At 38.1% G+C, this 14,301-nt stretch overlaps 1 protein-coding gene across 2 annotated transcripts in view; it reads left to right on the top strand.

The window, feature by feature from the left end:
• The window catches only part of LOC306842968 (ribosome quality control complex subunit TCF25-like), a 174,694-nt gene that overhangs the window by 77,177 nt on the left and 83,216 nt on the right, over positions 1-14,301 (top strand). For both annotated transcript variants that reach the window (XM_079374204.1, XM_079374205.1), the window contains exons 12-14: positions 336-495; positions 11,956-12,043; positions 12,181-12,339. In XM_079374204.1, the coding sequence (XP_079230330.1) occupies positions 336-495; positions 11,956-12,043; positions 12,181-12,339 (407 nt within the window). The remainder of the gene's footprint in view (positions 1-335; positions 496-11,955; positions 12,044-12,180; positions 12,340-14,301) is intronic.

Below are 14,301 nucleotides of genomic sequence, written 5' to 3'. Positions count from 1 at the left end.
CATGGTTTTACAGTTATATTTAAAAAGATGCAGCTTTAACAAGATTATTATATCCACTGTAGTTATTGTTTGTAGGTTTTAGTCTCTGACCAGTTACTGAAGTATCTTCTCATTGTTTTTGTCACTACAAAAAGAACCTTCAATAATGCATATTCAACAGTTGACCAATAAATATTTAAAATGCTTTTAGTGGTGGAGATGCAATTGTTTAACATTTGGGACACAACAAGCAATCTGTTATGCTACTGAATAGCTGTGCTTAGCGCCTAAATAATACACACTTAACATTGTGGTACTTTGCACATTTAACATTCTCTGTACTTCTGTTGATTTAGGTCCATCGAAATCTGTCCCAGCTGCCAAACTTTTCCTTTTCTGTGGGTCTTTCCTACTATCATCTGAGCCAACAGGAAGACATTTCACCTGTGGAGAACCAACAGCTAAAGCAGAAATCCAATGTACTACTGCAGAACGCTCTCATCATGTTTCCTGGTGGTGAGGATCAATTATTTCAACACTTCCACATTTATTTAACAAACCTACTTTTAAATTGTTTTGGGCCCAACAAATAAATATAAACCAAACACCAGCATGTTATATTGTTTATTTGTAACAAAAAAGCCTGGCTGTTAACACAAGTAGATTTCATTTTAAACTAAAGTGCACAAAATTATGTTCAAAGTGCAAAAAAAACCCAATTCAGTTTTTCCCACCCTATTGGGCATTCAGTCATTTTACATTGAGGAAAAACTGCGGTTTGAGGAAAACATTGGATGTGGTGTGAGTAAATAAACTCTGAAATTATTAAAATGCACCTAGATCAATTATTGACTAAATTCAAAACATGAAATTGCCTGATGGGAGGGTGTTCCAAAAATGTTTTGGAGTGGTATGTTTTAGGATTTTTGGGGGATTTTCTTAGACCTTTTTGGTTCAATGGTATACACCGTTTAAAATTGCTGCAGGATAAGCTCTTGTGCATAGCTGGCTGGTATTGTACTCTCTTAGGTTCAGGATGCTGTCCTCTGTAAAATGTTCAGCACAGAGATAAATGCTGGGGTTGTAATGATCAGGAAATGACCATTCAAATTAAATTAGTTAAAAATTGTAAAAAAAAAAAAAAAAAAATTCGACAAATTGCTGCAGGATAAGCTCTTGTGCATAGCTGGCTGGTATTGTACTCTCTTAGGTTCAGGATGCTGTCCTCTGTAAAATGTTCAGCACAGGGATAAATGCTGGGGTTGTAATGATCAGGAAATGACCATTCAAATTAAATTAGTTAAAAATTGTAAAAAAAAAAAAAAAAAACTTCGACAAGCTACCAAAGCATCTCTTTGTGCAGCTCAACCAGGCCTCAACGCATTTTTGTGTATTAATTTTTGTGTGTGTATTGTTTCACTTCTGTTTCAGTTTTTTTGTTTTGTTTTGTTTTGTTTTTAATGACCAACACTTACTATGTGTTTCCGAATCCCTACTATTACTATTACTCACAAACCACACATCACACACTATAGGCAGCGCAATCCTTACAACCTGCGCACTTTGCCTATGTCTGCTAACACAATACTTTCTTTTTCTATTGGCCTCTGGAATTGTCGGTCTGCAGTAAACGAAGCAGATTTCATTACATCTATTACTAGTCATTCAAGGCTAAACCTCATGGCCCTGATGGAGACCTGGATCAAACCAGAGGGCACTGCTGCTACAGCACTCTCCAATTTCTAATTTTTCCACACTTCCCGTCTGACTGGAAGAGGTGGAGGTACTGGTCTTTTTTCTCTAATGATTGGAAATGTATTCCTTTACCTTCTCTGGGTATTAAGAGCTTATTTGAAACACATTCAGTCACTATTACCCACCCTTTTAAAATCCTTTTTGTAGTTGTTTATCGATCCCCAGGACCACAAGGTAACTTCTTGGATGCATTAGATGTGCTGCTCTCAACCTTTCCTGAGGATGGTACTCCCCTAGTTATGCTTGGAGACTTCAACATCCACCTAGATAAACCTCGGTGCAGACTTCCACACTCTGCTTTCCTCTTTTGGTCTCAAGAGTGTGCTAAATACGGCTACTCACAAATCAGGCAACCAATTAGACCTTATTTACACACGACACTCCTCCGCTGATCATGTGCTGGTTACTCCACTGCAGACCTTGGATCACTTCCTCCTCACTCTTAAACTCAACATGGTTCCTGACACAGCACATACCCCTCCACATGTCATCTTTCAACGTAACCTACTCACACTCTCACCTTCCCGGGTATCTGCTATGGTTTCATCTTTGCTTCCTCCCCCTAAACAGTTATCATCTCTTGATGCTAACAGTGCTACTGAAACTGCTCCACTCTTACGTCTTTAGACACTGTCTGCCCCTTGTCTTCCAGGCCAGCCCGTACCACCCCCTCTGCCCCTTGGCTGTCTGATGTTCTCCGCGAACATCGTTCTAAACTCAGGGCTGCTAAAAGGGTATGGTGCAAATAAAAAAATCCCACTGACCTTAGTGTATCAGTCACTCCTCTCTTCCTTCTCTGCTAATGTTTCCACTGCTAAAAGGACATACTATTATAAAATTAATAATTCGTCTGACTCTAACATGCTCTTTAAAGGGGACCTATTATGGTCCCCTTTAAAGAGCCATTGGCTTAATGGATTTAAAACCCATTGGCTTAATGGATTTAAAAAGATGTCATGATCAGTCGTGTCAAATGCTGCCGTAAGGTCAAGAAGAATCAGAATGGCACCCTTTCCCGAATCGGCAGCGAGCATTAAGTCATTGTGTACTTTTAAAAGAGCAGTCTCTGTACTATATTTTGATCTAAAACCAGATTGAAATGTATCCAAAACTGAATTTTTATTTAAGAATGAGATGAGCTGATGATAAACAGCCTTCTCTAGTATTTTGGATAAAAAAGGGAGCTTAGAAATGGAGCGATTTTAGTTTTTAAATCTAAAGAATCCGGTCTAGATTTTTTCAAAAGGGGTTGTATTATAGCATGTTTTAAGCAAGATGGAACTATACCATTTACTAGGCTACTATTAATAATACTAACAATGTTTGGGCCTACAACATCTAAAACTTGTAGAAGACGACGAGAAGGAATGACACCTGATACACAATTTGTAAGTTTTAAATGTTGGACTATGTTTACTATATAAGAAAGTGAAATTGGCTCAAAGTCAGAGAAGAATACAGATCCCAAAGAGGAGAATAATCAGAGGTAGGCTGAATGCTAGCTCTGATTATCTTTATCTTACTAGTAAAAGATTGTAAGAATTATCACAGGCTTCTTTAGTAGGATCTGGATAAGTGCATGTTAATGGATTTAATACAGAGTTTATTGTACTAAATACAAATTTTGGAATATGAGAATACCTATTAATTAAATCTGAAATCCGCTTTAGCTACCTTAACGTCACGTTGATAATTAACCATACAATCTTTAACAATCTCATAAGATACTTGGTTTATCTTTTTTCCATTGCCTCTCGGCTCACCTCCATTCTCGTCTAATAACACGAGTGCTTTGATTAAGCCATGGCTGTTTTCTGGTTTTAAGGAAAACCAATTTTGCAGGTGCACACCAGTTTAAAATGTCAGTGCATGATGTGTTAAACCACAAGATCAATTCTTCAGTACACATTACCAAAATATGATAAAATTGACCTAGAGGTCTCAGCAATATTATATGCCTCTACAAACTGATTGGCAGTGGAGGGACTGATGGCCCTCAACCATTTTCCTACAGGCTTACAGCTCTGAAGATTGCCAAACAAAGAAGCAGTAAAAAAGCATTAAAAATTACAGGTTTGTGATCCGATAAAAGGGTGTCAGCAGTTTCCACATTATGTATAGGAAAACCAAAAGATAAAATCAAGTCCAATGTATGCCCATGACTATGAGTGGGCTCCAAAACAGACTGCATAAGACTGAATGAGTCCACAAGATCTAAAAATTCTTTAACCAAAGGTTTTTCAGGGCAGCATATGTGAATATTAAAATCACCCAATATTAAAAGACACTCACTACTAGAAATCACAGTTGACAAAAAGTCCGGAAACTCACTCATAAAGACCTTATTGTATTTAGGTGGTCTGTAAATAAGAGCATAGAGGACTGGATTTACCAGATCAATCTTAAACACATGTACTTCGAAGCTACTATAACAACCAACTGAACACATACGACATTTAAAACACTTTTTAAAAATCGTAGCTACCCCTACCCTTTTCCCTGGGAGTACTCAAAAAGTTAAACGATTCAGGAGCCATCTCAAAAAAAAAGAGGATTGATTTCATCCACATTTAGCCATGTTTCAGACACAAATAAAAAGTCCAACCCGCAAGATAAAGTAATTAAGAGAGTCTTATTAACAACAGACCTTGCATTCAACAGTGCCATCGTTAATGTTGTCGGAGCACTTTTGTAAAGACTAAAACATGTCTGTCTGTAATTTTAAAGACGGAGCATAGATGAATGGATGATCGAAGATTCTCTTAAGTTTACCCCTCTCCGCCTCAAGCCATGTTTCAAACGCAGATTTACTGGCTTCACACTCCGTGAGATAGGAAAGACACAGTTTGAGCAAGAGTACCTTGAAAAGGTAGGGCCAGGCGACGACAACCTTCCTACTAAGCATCCAGAGCCACAGCACTCATCCCCCAAAGAACTACGATCCGTGCACGGCAACCCCAGCTCAGGTACACAAGTTCTCCCGTAATAGCTTTCCAGATTAAAGCCCAAAGATGTTATGAAATCAGTGGGCTCCTTCAGACCAAAGCGTAGCCTTTTCAGATGGAATCGATAGCCGCCGTTTTCTGTAACGTCCCTTTCTTTTATGAATATCACAGTCCGGCATGCAGCATAGTTTTATGGGTATTCCAAACGTTGATGAATTAGAGGAATGTTTGTAACCTTTGTCAGACACATTACATATTCCGCGATACCCAATAGGAAATCACGGTCATAAACATGATGGTGCAGTTGTTGTTGTAACAAACGAGCACATAAACGAGGTTACCAAACACAAAACATAGAACTTCGCAACTAAACACCGGCGTCAGCTTGCCATTCACACAGGCGTCATCATGCCGGAAATTGTGAAATTGGAGCTTGTTAAAATTGCCACTTTTAGGGTATGATCTCAAACGTGCTGATTTTGAGTGTTGCTTTAAATGCAAATGAGCTGTTGCTCCCGGAGAAGAGGGTGGAGCTTCAAGAGCTCAAGCTCAGGCGTTAGCAGTGCTAGCCTTTGCAAATAAACATTCCACTATTAGTACAAGCCTGTTATCTTTACAGAAAATACACTCTGGTTCAAAGTCAGTCATCTGATTACTGTACATAATAAATTCTTGTTTATGAATTATACAGAGAGGGAGCATGGTGGGATAAAAATACCAACATAGCTGGTCTCATGCTATCACAAACTTTTTATAAGTCCCACTTCTGATTATGAGCTTGACAACTTCAAGCGATCGACTCACATTCTTTTCATATGCAACTTTTACTACTACATTCCTATTTAAGATTATTCTGGTAGCACTTGAAGGCAGCATCAGTGAAAACCGGTAGAGACAATGATAGCTTTAGCAATTAGCCTTACAGAGTGCCAAGAAGCTCTTTCAGAAAGACAATTTGGAAAACAAACGCGTGATACTTACTTTGTCTGGAGCTGATGTTCGCGCATGAAGCGTTGATATTGATTCCTAAACATTTAGGGGACGTTACCGATTTTTTTCCAGGATATTTCCTTCGAAAATGAAATTTAACCACAGTGTCCTCGGCTCAGATTATGGCGACTCCTATGTTCATTAGTGCATCCCAAAACACAATACTTGTAATGCCTCTTTTGCGTTGACATTGTATATTTCTCCAGTAATTGTGAACTCCAAATCTTCAATACTTATCTGGCTGGATCAGTCCTCTGCTTTTGACACGGTTAGCCACCAGATCCTCCTGTCAACCCTATTGTCAAAGGGCATCTCAGGAACTGCACCTCAGTGGTTTGAGTCTTACCTCAGATAGGTCCTTCAAGGTATCTTGGACAGGTGAGTTGTCCAAGTCGCAACATCTAACTACAGGGAGTGCCTCAGGGCTCAGTTCTTGACCACTTCTCTTCTCTGTCTACATGGCATCACTAGGTTCTGTCATTCAGAAACATGGCTTTTCATATCATTTCTATGCTGATGATACTCAACTCTACCTCTCATTCCATCCTGATGATCCGACGATAGCTGCTCACGTCTCAGCTTGTCTAACAAATATTTCTTGCTCGATGAATGTCCATCACCTTCAACTCAACCTTGCCAAGACAGAACTGCTTGTGGTTCCATCACAATTTCACCATCCAATTAGGCACATCAACCATAACTCCTTCAAAAAGTTATGATTGATTAATCAACTGACTTTCTCAGACCACATTGCTACAACTACCTGCAGATATGCTGTATTCAACATCAAGAAGATCATGCCCTTTCTTTCAGAACATGCTTCATAACTCCTTGTTCAAGCTCTTGTTCTGTCCAGGCTGGACTATTGCAATGCTCTCTTGGCAGGTCTTCTAGCCAGTTCTATCAAACCTTTACAATTAATCCAGAACGCGGCAGCAAGTTTAATTTTTAATGAGCCGAAAATAATGCATGTCACACCTCTGTTTATCAGTTTGCACTGGCTACTAGTGTTGTCAAAAATATCGATATTTCGATAAATATCGATACTGAAATATCTGAACGGTACCAATATTAATTTCCCGAAGTATCGATACACCGATACTAGCCGAGCTGTCACTTTCACTTCTCTCCAAAGGCGCGTGGACAAGCACCACACGTGACCGCACTCGTCTCCTTCGCTCTGGTTAAATAGCAAAAGTGAAGTGAATAGAAAGATGACTGCTCTGGTTGTTAAAGAACACAGCAGGAGCGCTATCTGTAGGGATCTATGATCTCCGCGATGCAGAGAACGCGCACGGAATCCAGTCATAAAAACGGAATTTACAGTTTAATGCAGAATGTCACGGAATTTTGGAAGTTTGGATGAATTAATCAAAAGTAGGTCATTACACTTAAATCAAATCGCGATATGGACTAGTGTCTGTAAATATTAAGCTGCAAAAGTGGATTTAAATATGAATCCTGCATGTTCTGCGCGTCTCTGTGTGAATGTGCTGCACGTGCGGTTTTGTTTACTAATGTGGCGCTCGCGGTGATTTCAGCGTCTGCCGTCTCAATGAGGACATAAATACATCAACAATATCTCCAGAACTGATCTGAAAGGCACTTTACCAGCATTTTACCATTTAATTTGAGTAAAACTAGCATCATATCATACACACACAGAACTTTAGAAGTATTCACGGCAACCCGTCAAAATAAAAGTTCGGTTTAACAGCCTATTAAAGACCGTGTGCCAGAAATAGGCTATATTACTATTATTTAGTAGAATGTACATAATACTACTACTTACTACTACTGTTCATTTTTTTAAAGAAATAATCACAAAATATTTTTATTTTAATAGTAAATCCCCTTCATTTGCCAAAAATGTAAATGTTTAATTTTCATTAATTCAAATATAAATTAATTAAAATAGTTTTATGCCTTCATCTGATATCCAGTAAAATTTAAATACACAACACATAATTTCTGAGGGGGAAAACACATTTCATAAGGCTACTGTAAGAATAAATAAAAATAGTTTGTATGCATTCAAATAATAGACATGCTAAAACACAGAATTTGGTAACAATAAAACATAAGGTGAGAAAAAAATAAAACATTTTATACGGCCCTAAACGTGTCATTTTTGTTACACTTTTAATAAATGAAATGTTAAATTGTATAATTTTCATGATTTTAATGAATTAGACATGTTTTTAGATTAATAGCATTTAATTTGACCATTAAAAAAAAAGAGTCCAGAAAAATTCAAATGGAAAAAAACGGAATCCAGAAAAATTAAAATGGAAAAAATTGAATGTAGAAAAAATTAACGGAATTTGGGGAAAAATAAAACGGATTTCATAGGGCCCTATATCTGGAAATATTTTGGTTATGAAGCAAATGAGAATATCAACAAATAGAACTTTGGATTTTAATTAGTACATGTATTAGTAAACGTTAGTTTCAATTAACATTTAACTAAGATTAATAAAAGATTAATAAATAAATCAACAAAGGCAGTACCTCAAGACATTTTTTTGATCATGTAAAATATACTGCATGTTCTCGACTTGTTATATTTATCTTTAATTTAAAAAAAATACCCCCTTAATATTGTGGCAGTTTTTTTCACCGTGGTATCGAAAATGGTATCGAGTATCGATATTTTTCAAGGTATCGTATCGAAGTTAGAAATTCCAGTATCGTGACAACACTACTGGCTACCAATAGCTGCTTGCATGAAATTCAAGGAATTAATGTTTAACTACAAAACCACCGCTGGCTGTGCACCCCTTTACCTAAATTCATTACTTCAGACGTATGTGCCCTCTAGAAACTTGCGTTCTGCAAGTGAATGGCGCATTATTGTGCCATCCCAAAGAGGCACAAAATCACTTTCACAGACTTTTACATTAAATGTTCCCTCCTGGTGGAATGACCTGCCCAACTCAATCTGAGTCCTTGGCCATCTTCATGTATCAGCTAAAAACACATCTAACACATACTAACTGCTTGTTTTTATGAAGTTCCAAACGTAGGTTCGGGAGGAGCCTAATCATTCAGTACTGTCAATCATCATTGTGAGCCTATATAAGCAGCTCTCATTGCACCTTCTCAGCATAAATTTTTCTGGCTTACGTCCCCGCCCTCTCCCGTGAACAGCATCCCAACCTGACGCACTTCTCCTTCAACAAGCAATGCTCTACAAAGACCCTCTTAACCTGGTTCCACTTTCAGCCCATAATAAGGGAAATCGAGCTCATCAACGGTCTCCTGCAGATTTGCCCTGTCGCCTCCATTAAACGTGCTTCTCCCGCCCCGGGAATGCGGTCAGTAAACTGATCAAGGCACGCTCGCCACCCCAAACAACCAAAATTTCAGCTCTGCTCACTTTAGCCGTTGCTGCTCCTGTGCCCATTTGGTGCTCCGAGTGATTTCCCTTTATATCCTGACAGCATTTATAATGATCTGATGCTAAGCGGCATTTCTAAAGTTTAATCCTATTGGATAATTTAAATGCGGCTAATGTTTTAGCACATCAGGGCCCATATTCACAAAACATTTGATCTTACCACTGAGTTCTCCTAAATAGCAGTAAAAGTTTTTAGCTAAGAGTTCTTTTAACTATGCACACAGTGATTGGCTGAGTCTCTGTCAGAGATTCATATAAATATTGTAGAGCACAATATTATGTTGCCATATTCAAATAAAGATTTTAAAATAAAAATGTTAATTGCCTCATTCAAATAAAGATTTTAAAACGCAGGCTAAGTGTCACTAATTAAACCAGTATATGTTCATCTAATTGTCAGCCTCTTACATGTGCGCTTCTCTTAAACAATTAGTGAATATGCATGTAAACAGCTGTTTAATAAACAGAGTAGAATAATCCTGGCTGATAGTAAGACATGCGAACATAAAAGAAAACCAAACTGGACACAAGAACAGCTGTTACTTCTTGCCCAGATAGTTAATGAAAACGTGCATATAATCAAAGGAAAATTTGGAGTAGGTATAACCTCCAAAGCCAAAGGCGATACCTTTATAAAAGCTCATTATCATCAAATGTTTAAATATTTGCGTTCCGGGGCAGATTGCCGGCAATAGCTATTTTAGGAATAGTTTGTGACTTAGGAGTCCTCTTTACTACTCCTAATCTTTCACAGATTTAGGAGCTAGATTTAGTGCTAAAACGCTTTGTGAAATACTCTTAGAGCAAAAATTTAGGAGTCCTAAATTTAGGACTGACATGCCCATTATTTTTAAGATTTTCTCCTAAATTGGCGAGTTATGAGCTTCTGTTAGCCTTAAGATGTTTTGTGAATACAGGCCCTGATCTCTTCTGGAAGCTGATTCCAACTGCGGGAGGCATAATAGCTAAAAGCGATGTTGAGTCGACATTGTGATTCTGCCGCATTCCAATACCGTGTTCGGAAAGAAAGTGATGGAACCCCTAAAGGGAATAAATACGAGATGGGAGGAAAATATAGGTGGGGGATTGTGTGCAGTTGCTGACACTCGTGAAAGTGTGCAATGGCTTTCGTATGTGCGCTATTTTTTCCGATTTCACTTTCATTTTCGAACACCTTCAGCAAGGAGGGGAGAGGATGGAAAAGGATGTCCCCCCTTGATGCCGGCCCTGGAGCAATGTAGAATAATCTTTTGTGTGTAAATTCACTTTTTTTATTGGTTTTATTTTGATAACCATGACACAATACGCTATTGCATTAATATAACATGGAAAGAGTTTGTGACCCTATTAAAGCACGGAATTAAATACAGTGAGTGAGTCTGGTAAATCGTGAATTAGCTGTCATCATCAAAGCTCGTGCAGCCAGCCCCACTGGAGAAACTGCAATGACCGTAACCCATGTCTGCTCGCGAATCGCTCTTGTTGTAGCCTACTTCAGATGCTGATTGATCTGCTCAAAATCAAACATAACTTTATGCGCTAACGTTAATGGTTGTGTTAACGGTTTAAATATGTTCATTAAGAAAACTGAGGGGGCACAAATTCTTACTGAGGGGGCAATGTCCCCTTTTGCACAACCCACCACCCCTGCTTTCGGAGCAGCAGTACTTACCACACATTTTACAAGATTAGATTGTCTAAGTAGTGCTTAGGATCTGCAAATCATTCTCCATCCTCAGTCATCTCTCCTTACTCTATGTGGAAAGTGAAATTTTATGTACTGTAATGTAACAGGCAACCATTAGCAATTGCTATTTGTTTTCCATGCCTTTCTGAATACGGATTCAAGCTTCGGGCACACTCCCTAACATACCCCAATTTTTTTTTTTGCCAGTTTTGTTGACAAGTTAATATTATAAAGACGTTGCACAAAGCATACTGTGTATACTCTTTACATTTGCTTACATGGCTTTTTCCTTACAAACTTAGTTTAATCTCCAACTAAAAGAAGTTTCCTTAGGAATTTCTCTTTTAATGCCATGAAAATTTAAGCATTTTTGCATGTTAGCAAAGTTTAAAGCCGTTGTTAGGAGCAAACAGTCACTCCTTGTTCAATACTTTGCTCCTACTGCTATTTTACTTTTCCTCGCCCAAAACACACCCACTTACACTCCTCTAATTTTTTCTCCTATCTCCTCCTCAATTGTCTCCAAAGCGACCCCTAACGTGAGGCTGCCTCCACAACAAGGAACCACTCTGGCTGCTCTTTCGCATACCTCTTTTCTTCCTACAACCTTTCTGTTAGAAGTGCCCTAGCGTGAGGCTGCCTCCGCAAAGGTGCCTTCCCCTTTCCTCACCTTTGCTAACAATCCACCACCTACATCAGCCGAGTGGCTATCTTGCACCCTCTTTACAGCCAATGGAGCATGGAACCTCCACCTGTCTCTTGGTATTTTCACAACCGGCCATCTTAAGGAGTCTGAACATGCTCCACTGGATTTGGCCCATATTGACTCCAAAATATTGCAGAACTGTCTAAACAGAGTCCATCTCAGGAGGGCTATACAGCCACCAGGACTGTCAGCCTCCTAACCTGCAATATGGTTCACAGGGCACTTACTGTCGATTAGAACAAACGACTGAAGTGATAAGAGAAACATACAAAATGTGCACAGCGGTGGTACGCGAGGACTGGAATTGAGAACCACTGCTCGAGATAATTATTTGTCACAATCCATCAGTGACAGGAGTTCGAACAATCAGTTCAGACATTAAAACAAACAAACAAACAACGGGATCTCAGCAATAAATCAGAATTAAGCACTGTAAGGCTTGCAGTGTGAATGCAGTATGTTTTTTAAAATGTTGTGTCAAAATGTTTTCCAGTACTCATGCCCCTGTTGGACTTATGCACAGTTCAGCCTGATGCTGCGGTGTCTTCTCATGCATTCTTTGGGCCATCAAGTCAAATCAGGTAATTTGTTCTAGCTCTTACTCACACTCTCTCTTTATGTATTTGAAAACAGTCAGATCCAAAGATTTTTGTTGACAGAGCTATTGCAGCATGTATGAATGTGATGTAATTGTATTTATTTCTGCTGCACCTTTTAGGCAGCCTCCTGCACTCTCAGAGCTAGTGTCCCTATATGTGGGTCGCTGTCACAGCCTGTGGAAAGAGGCTGAAGTGATGCTGTGGTTGGAGGAGAATGTCAGAAATGTTCTAAAGAGGGTTGACTCGCACGATCCTTATGTGGAGGACTGCCAAAACAAGTAAGAAACCGTTGAACACAGATGTTACTTTGTGTCTGTTTGATTTTGAAGGGATCCTATTATGCCCCTTTTTACATGTTAATATAAGCCATGTGTTTTCAAACCTTTTTGTCAGTCGAACCCCTTTGGCCTAAATTTACTTAAAATGCTATCTGAGATTTTAAGTAAATATATAAAAAAAAAAATTAAAGGCATATTTGCATGTTTACTTCCAAAAACAACACAGCAGTTAGCTCATAAACACTACTTTATTACTAATTTAAACCTTTTATTTTTGTTTTAATTTAAAAATTATTTATATATTTAAACTTTGATATAATTATAGTTTAATTCATTAATAGCTTTTCATCAACTCACAAACCTCCTGAAATTCCCTTGTAAACCCCATTTGGGAAACCCTGATATAAGCAAAAACATGATATTTTTGTGCGTCTCTTTAAATGCAAATGAGCTGCTGCTCCCCAACCCCTTTTGCAGAAGATGGCTCTTTACAGCTGGTTCCATGGATACTCCATCAACAACAAACAAAATATCTGTATGCATTTTAAAGCTTTGTCAGTTTAAATTCCTGATATATAGTTTTCTGAGCATGCACATGCGTTGTGTGAGCATTTAACTAATTTCTTTCACTTTTCTCACCTGTTTCATGCCTTGGCCAGAAATTATTTAAATCCAGGACATTGTGATATGTGCATTCCTGGAAGAAAACCTCTGGGGTTACTGATGTAACCTTGGTTACATGAAATGAGGGAACGAGATCAGGGATGAACAATTAATTGCATTTGCGATAATATCGCGATATGAAAAAATTAGATTTTTCAACTGCAGAGGCTGTGGTTACACTGTCACTTGACACGCGAGAGTAAAGAGGTGTATTCGACTTTAAGATTGATCGGTGGACGTCTGCTCTCTTATAGTTCTCGCGGACCTTTGATGACACACCTATCGGTCTAAGCAGCGTTGCTTCAAGTCGAACACATAAGCAGTCTTCAGGGGAAGCAAGTTGGTACGCTACAGTGTTGCCACATCCGTGGTTTGCCTCCAAAAACGTGATATTTAGCCTCTGGAGTGCAAACTTACCAGAAGAACCCTTCCAAAAAAAAATTATTTTACCCCCTGGAATGCGATTTTTACTGGTGGCCCCCCCTTGAAACACGATTGGGCTAGTTTTGTCAAAACGGCTCATAGAAATTACTCAAGCAGTAAGTGTTACGGTGCATTTCTTTACTGAAGACTTTGACCTTAAGATAATGTATATTATAATGTAATATGTAACCCAGGACCACAAAACCAGTCTTAAGTCGCTGGGGTATATTTATAGCAACAGCCAAAAATAGTTTGGGTCAAAATTATTGATTTTTCTTTTATGCCAAAAATCATTAGGACATTAAGTAAAGATCATGTTCCATGAAGATATTTTGTAAATTTCCTACTGTAAATATATCAAAACTTAATTTTTGATTAGTAATATGCATAGCTAAGAACTTAATTTAGACCATTTTAAAGGCGATTTGCTCAGTATTTAGATTTTTTTTTGCACCCTCAAATTCCAGATTTTCAAATAGTTGTATCTTGGCCAAATATTGCCCTATCCTTACAAACCATATATCAATGACAAGCTTATTTATTTAGCTTTCTGATATGTATAAATCTCAATTAAAAAAAAAAAACATTTACCCTTATGACTGGTTTTGTGGTCCAGGGTCACAAATATATATTCTTATTTATTTAAAGTCTGTCTAAAGTTAACAGACAGTGTTTAAAAAGTGCAATATATACGTTTACATGCATGTTGATTACAGTAACTTTGAGTTACCTAAATACTGAGTGTGGTAAAGCAACAGATTTGTTTTTATATTTCTGCAATCTACTTTAGATTTGTTACTGACTTTCATATTAAAGTGGAAGTGAAACAGTCAAGTTTTCATTATTTAGTGATTTCCTCTATCTATCGATCGATCG

This window comes from Barbus barbus (genome assembly GCF_936440315.1).
Source record: "Barbus barbus genome assembly, chromosome: 23".
Lineage (NCBI taxonomy): Eukaryota > Metazoa > Chordata > Actinopteri > Cypriniformes > Cyprinidae > Barbus > Barbus barbus.
The sequence above is the reverse complement of the archived record's forward strand: the minus strand, read 5'-3'. Positions and strand labels throughout refer to the sequence as shown.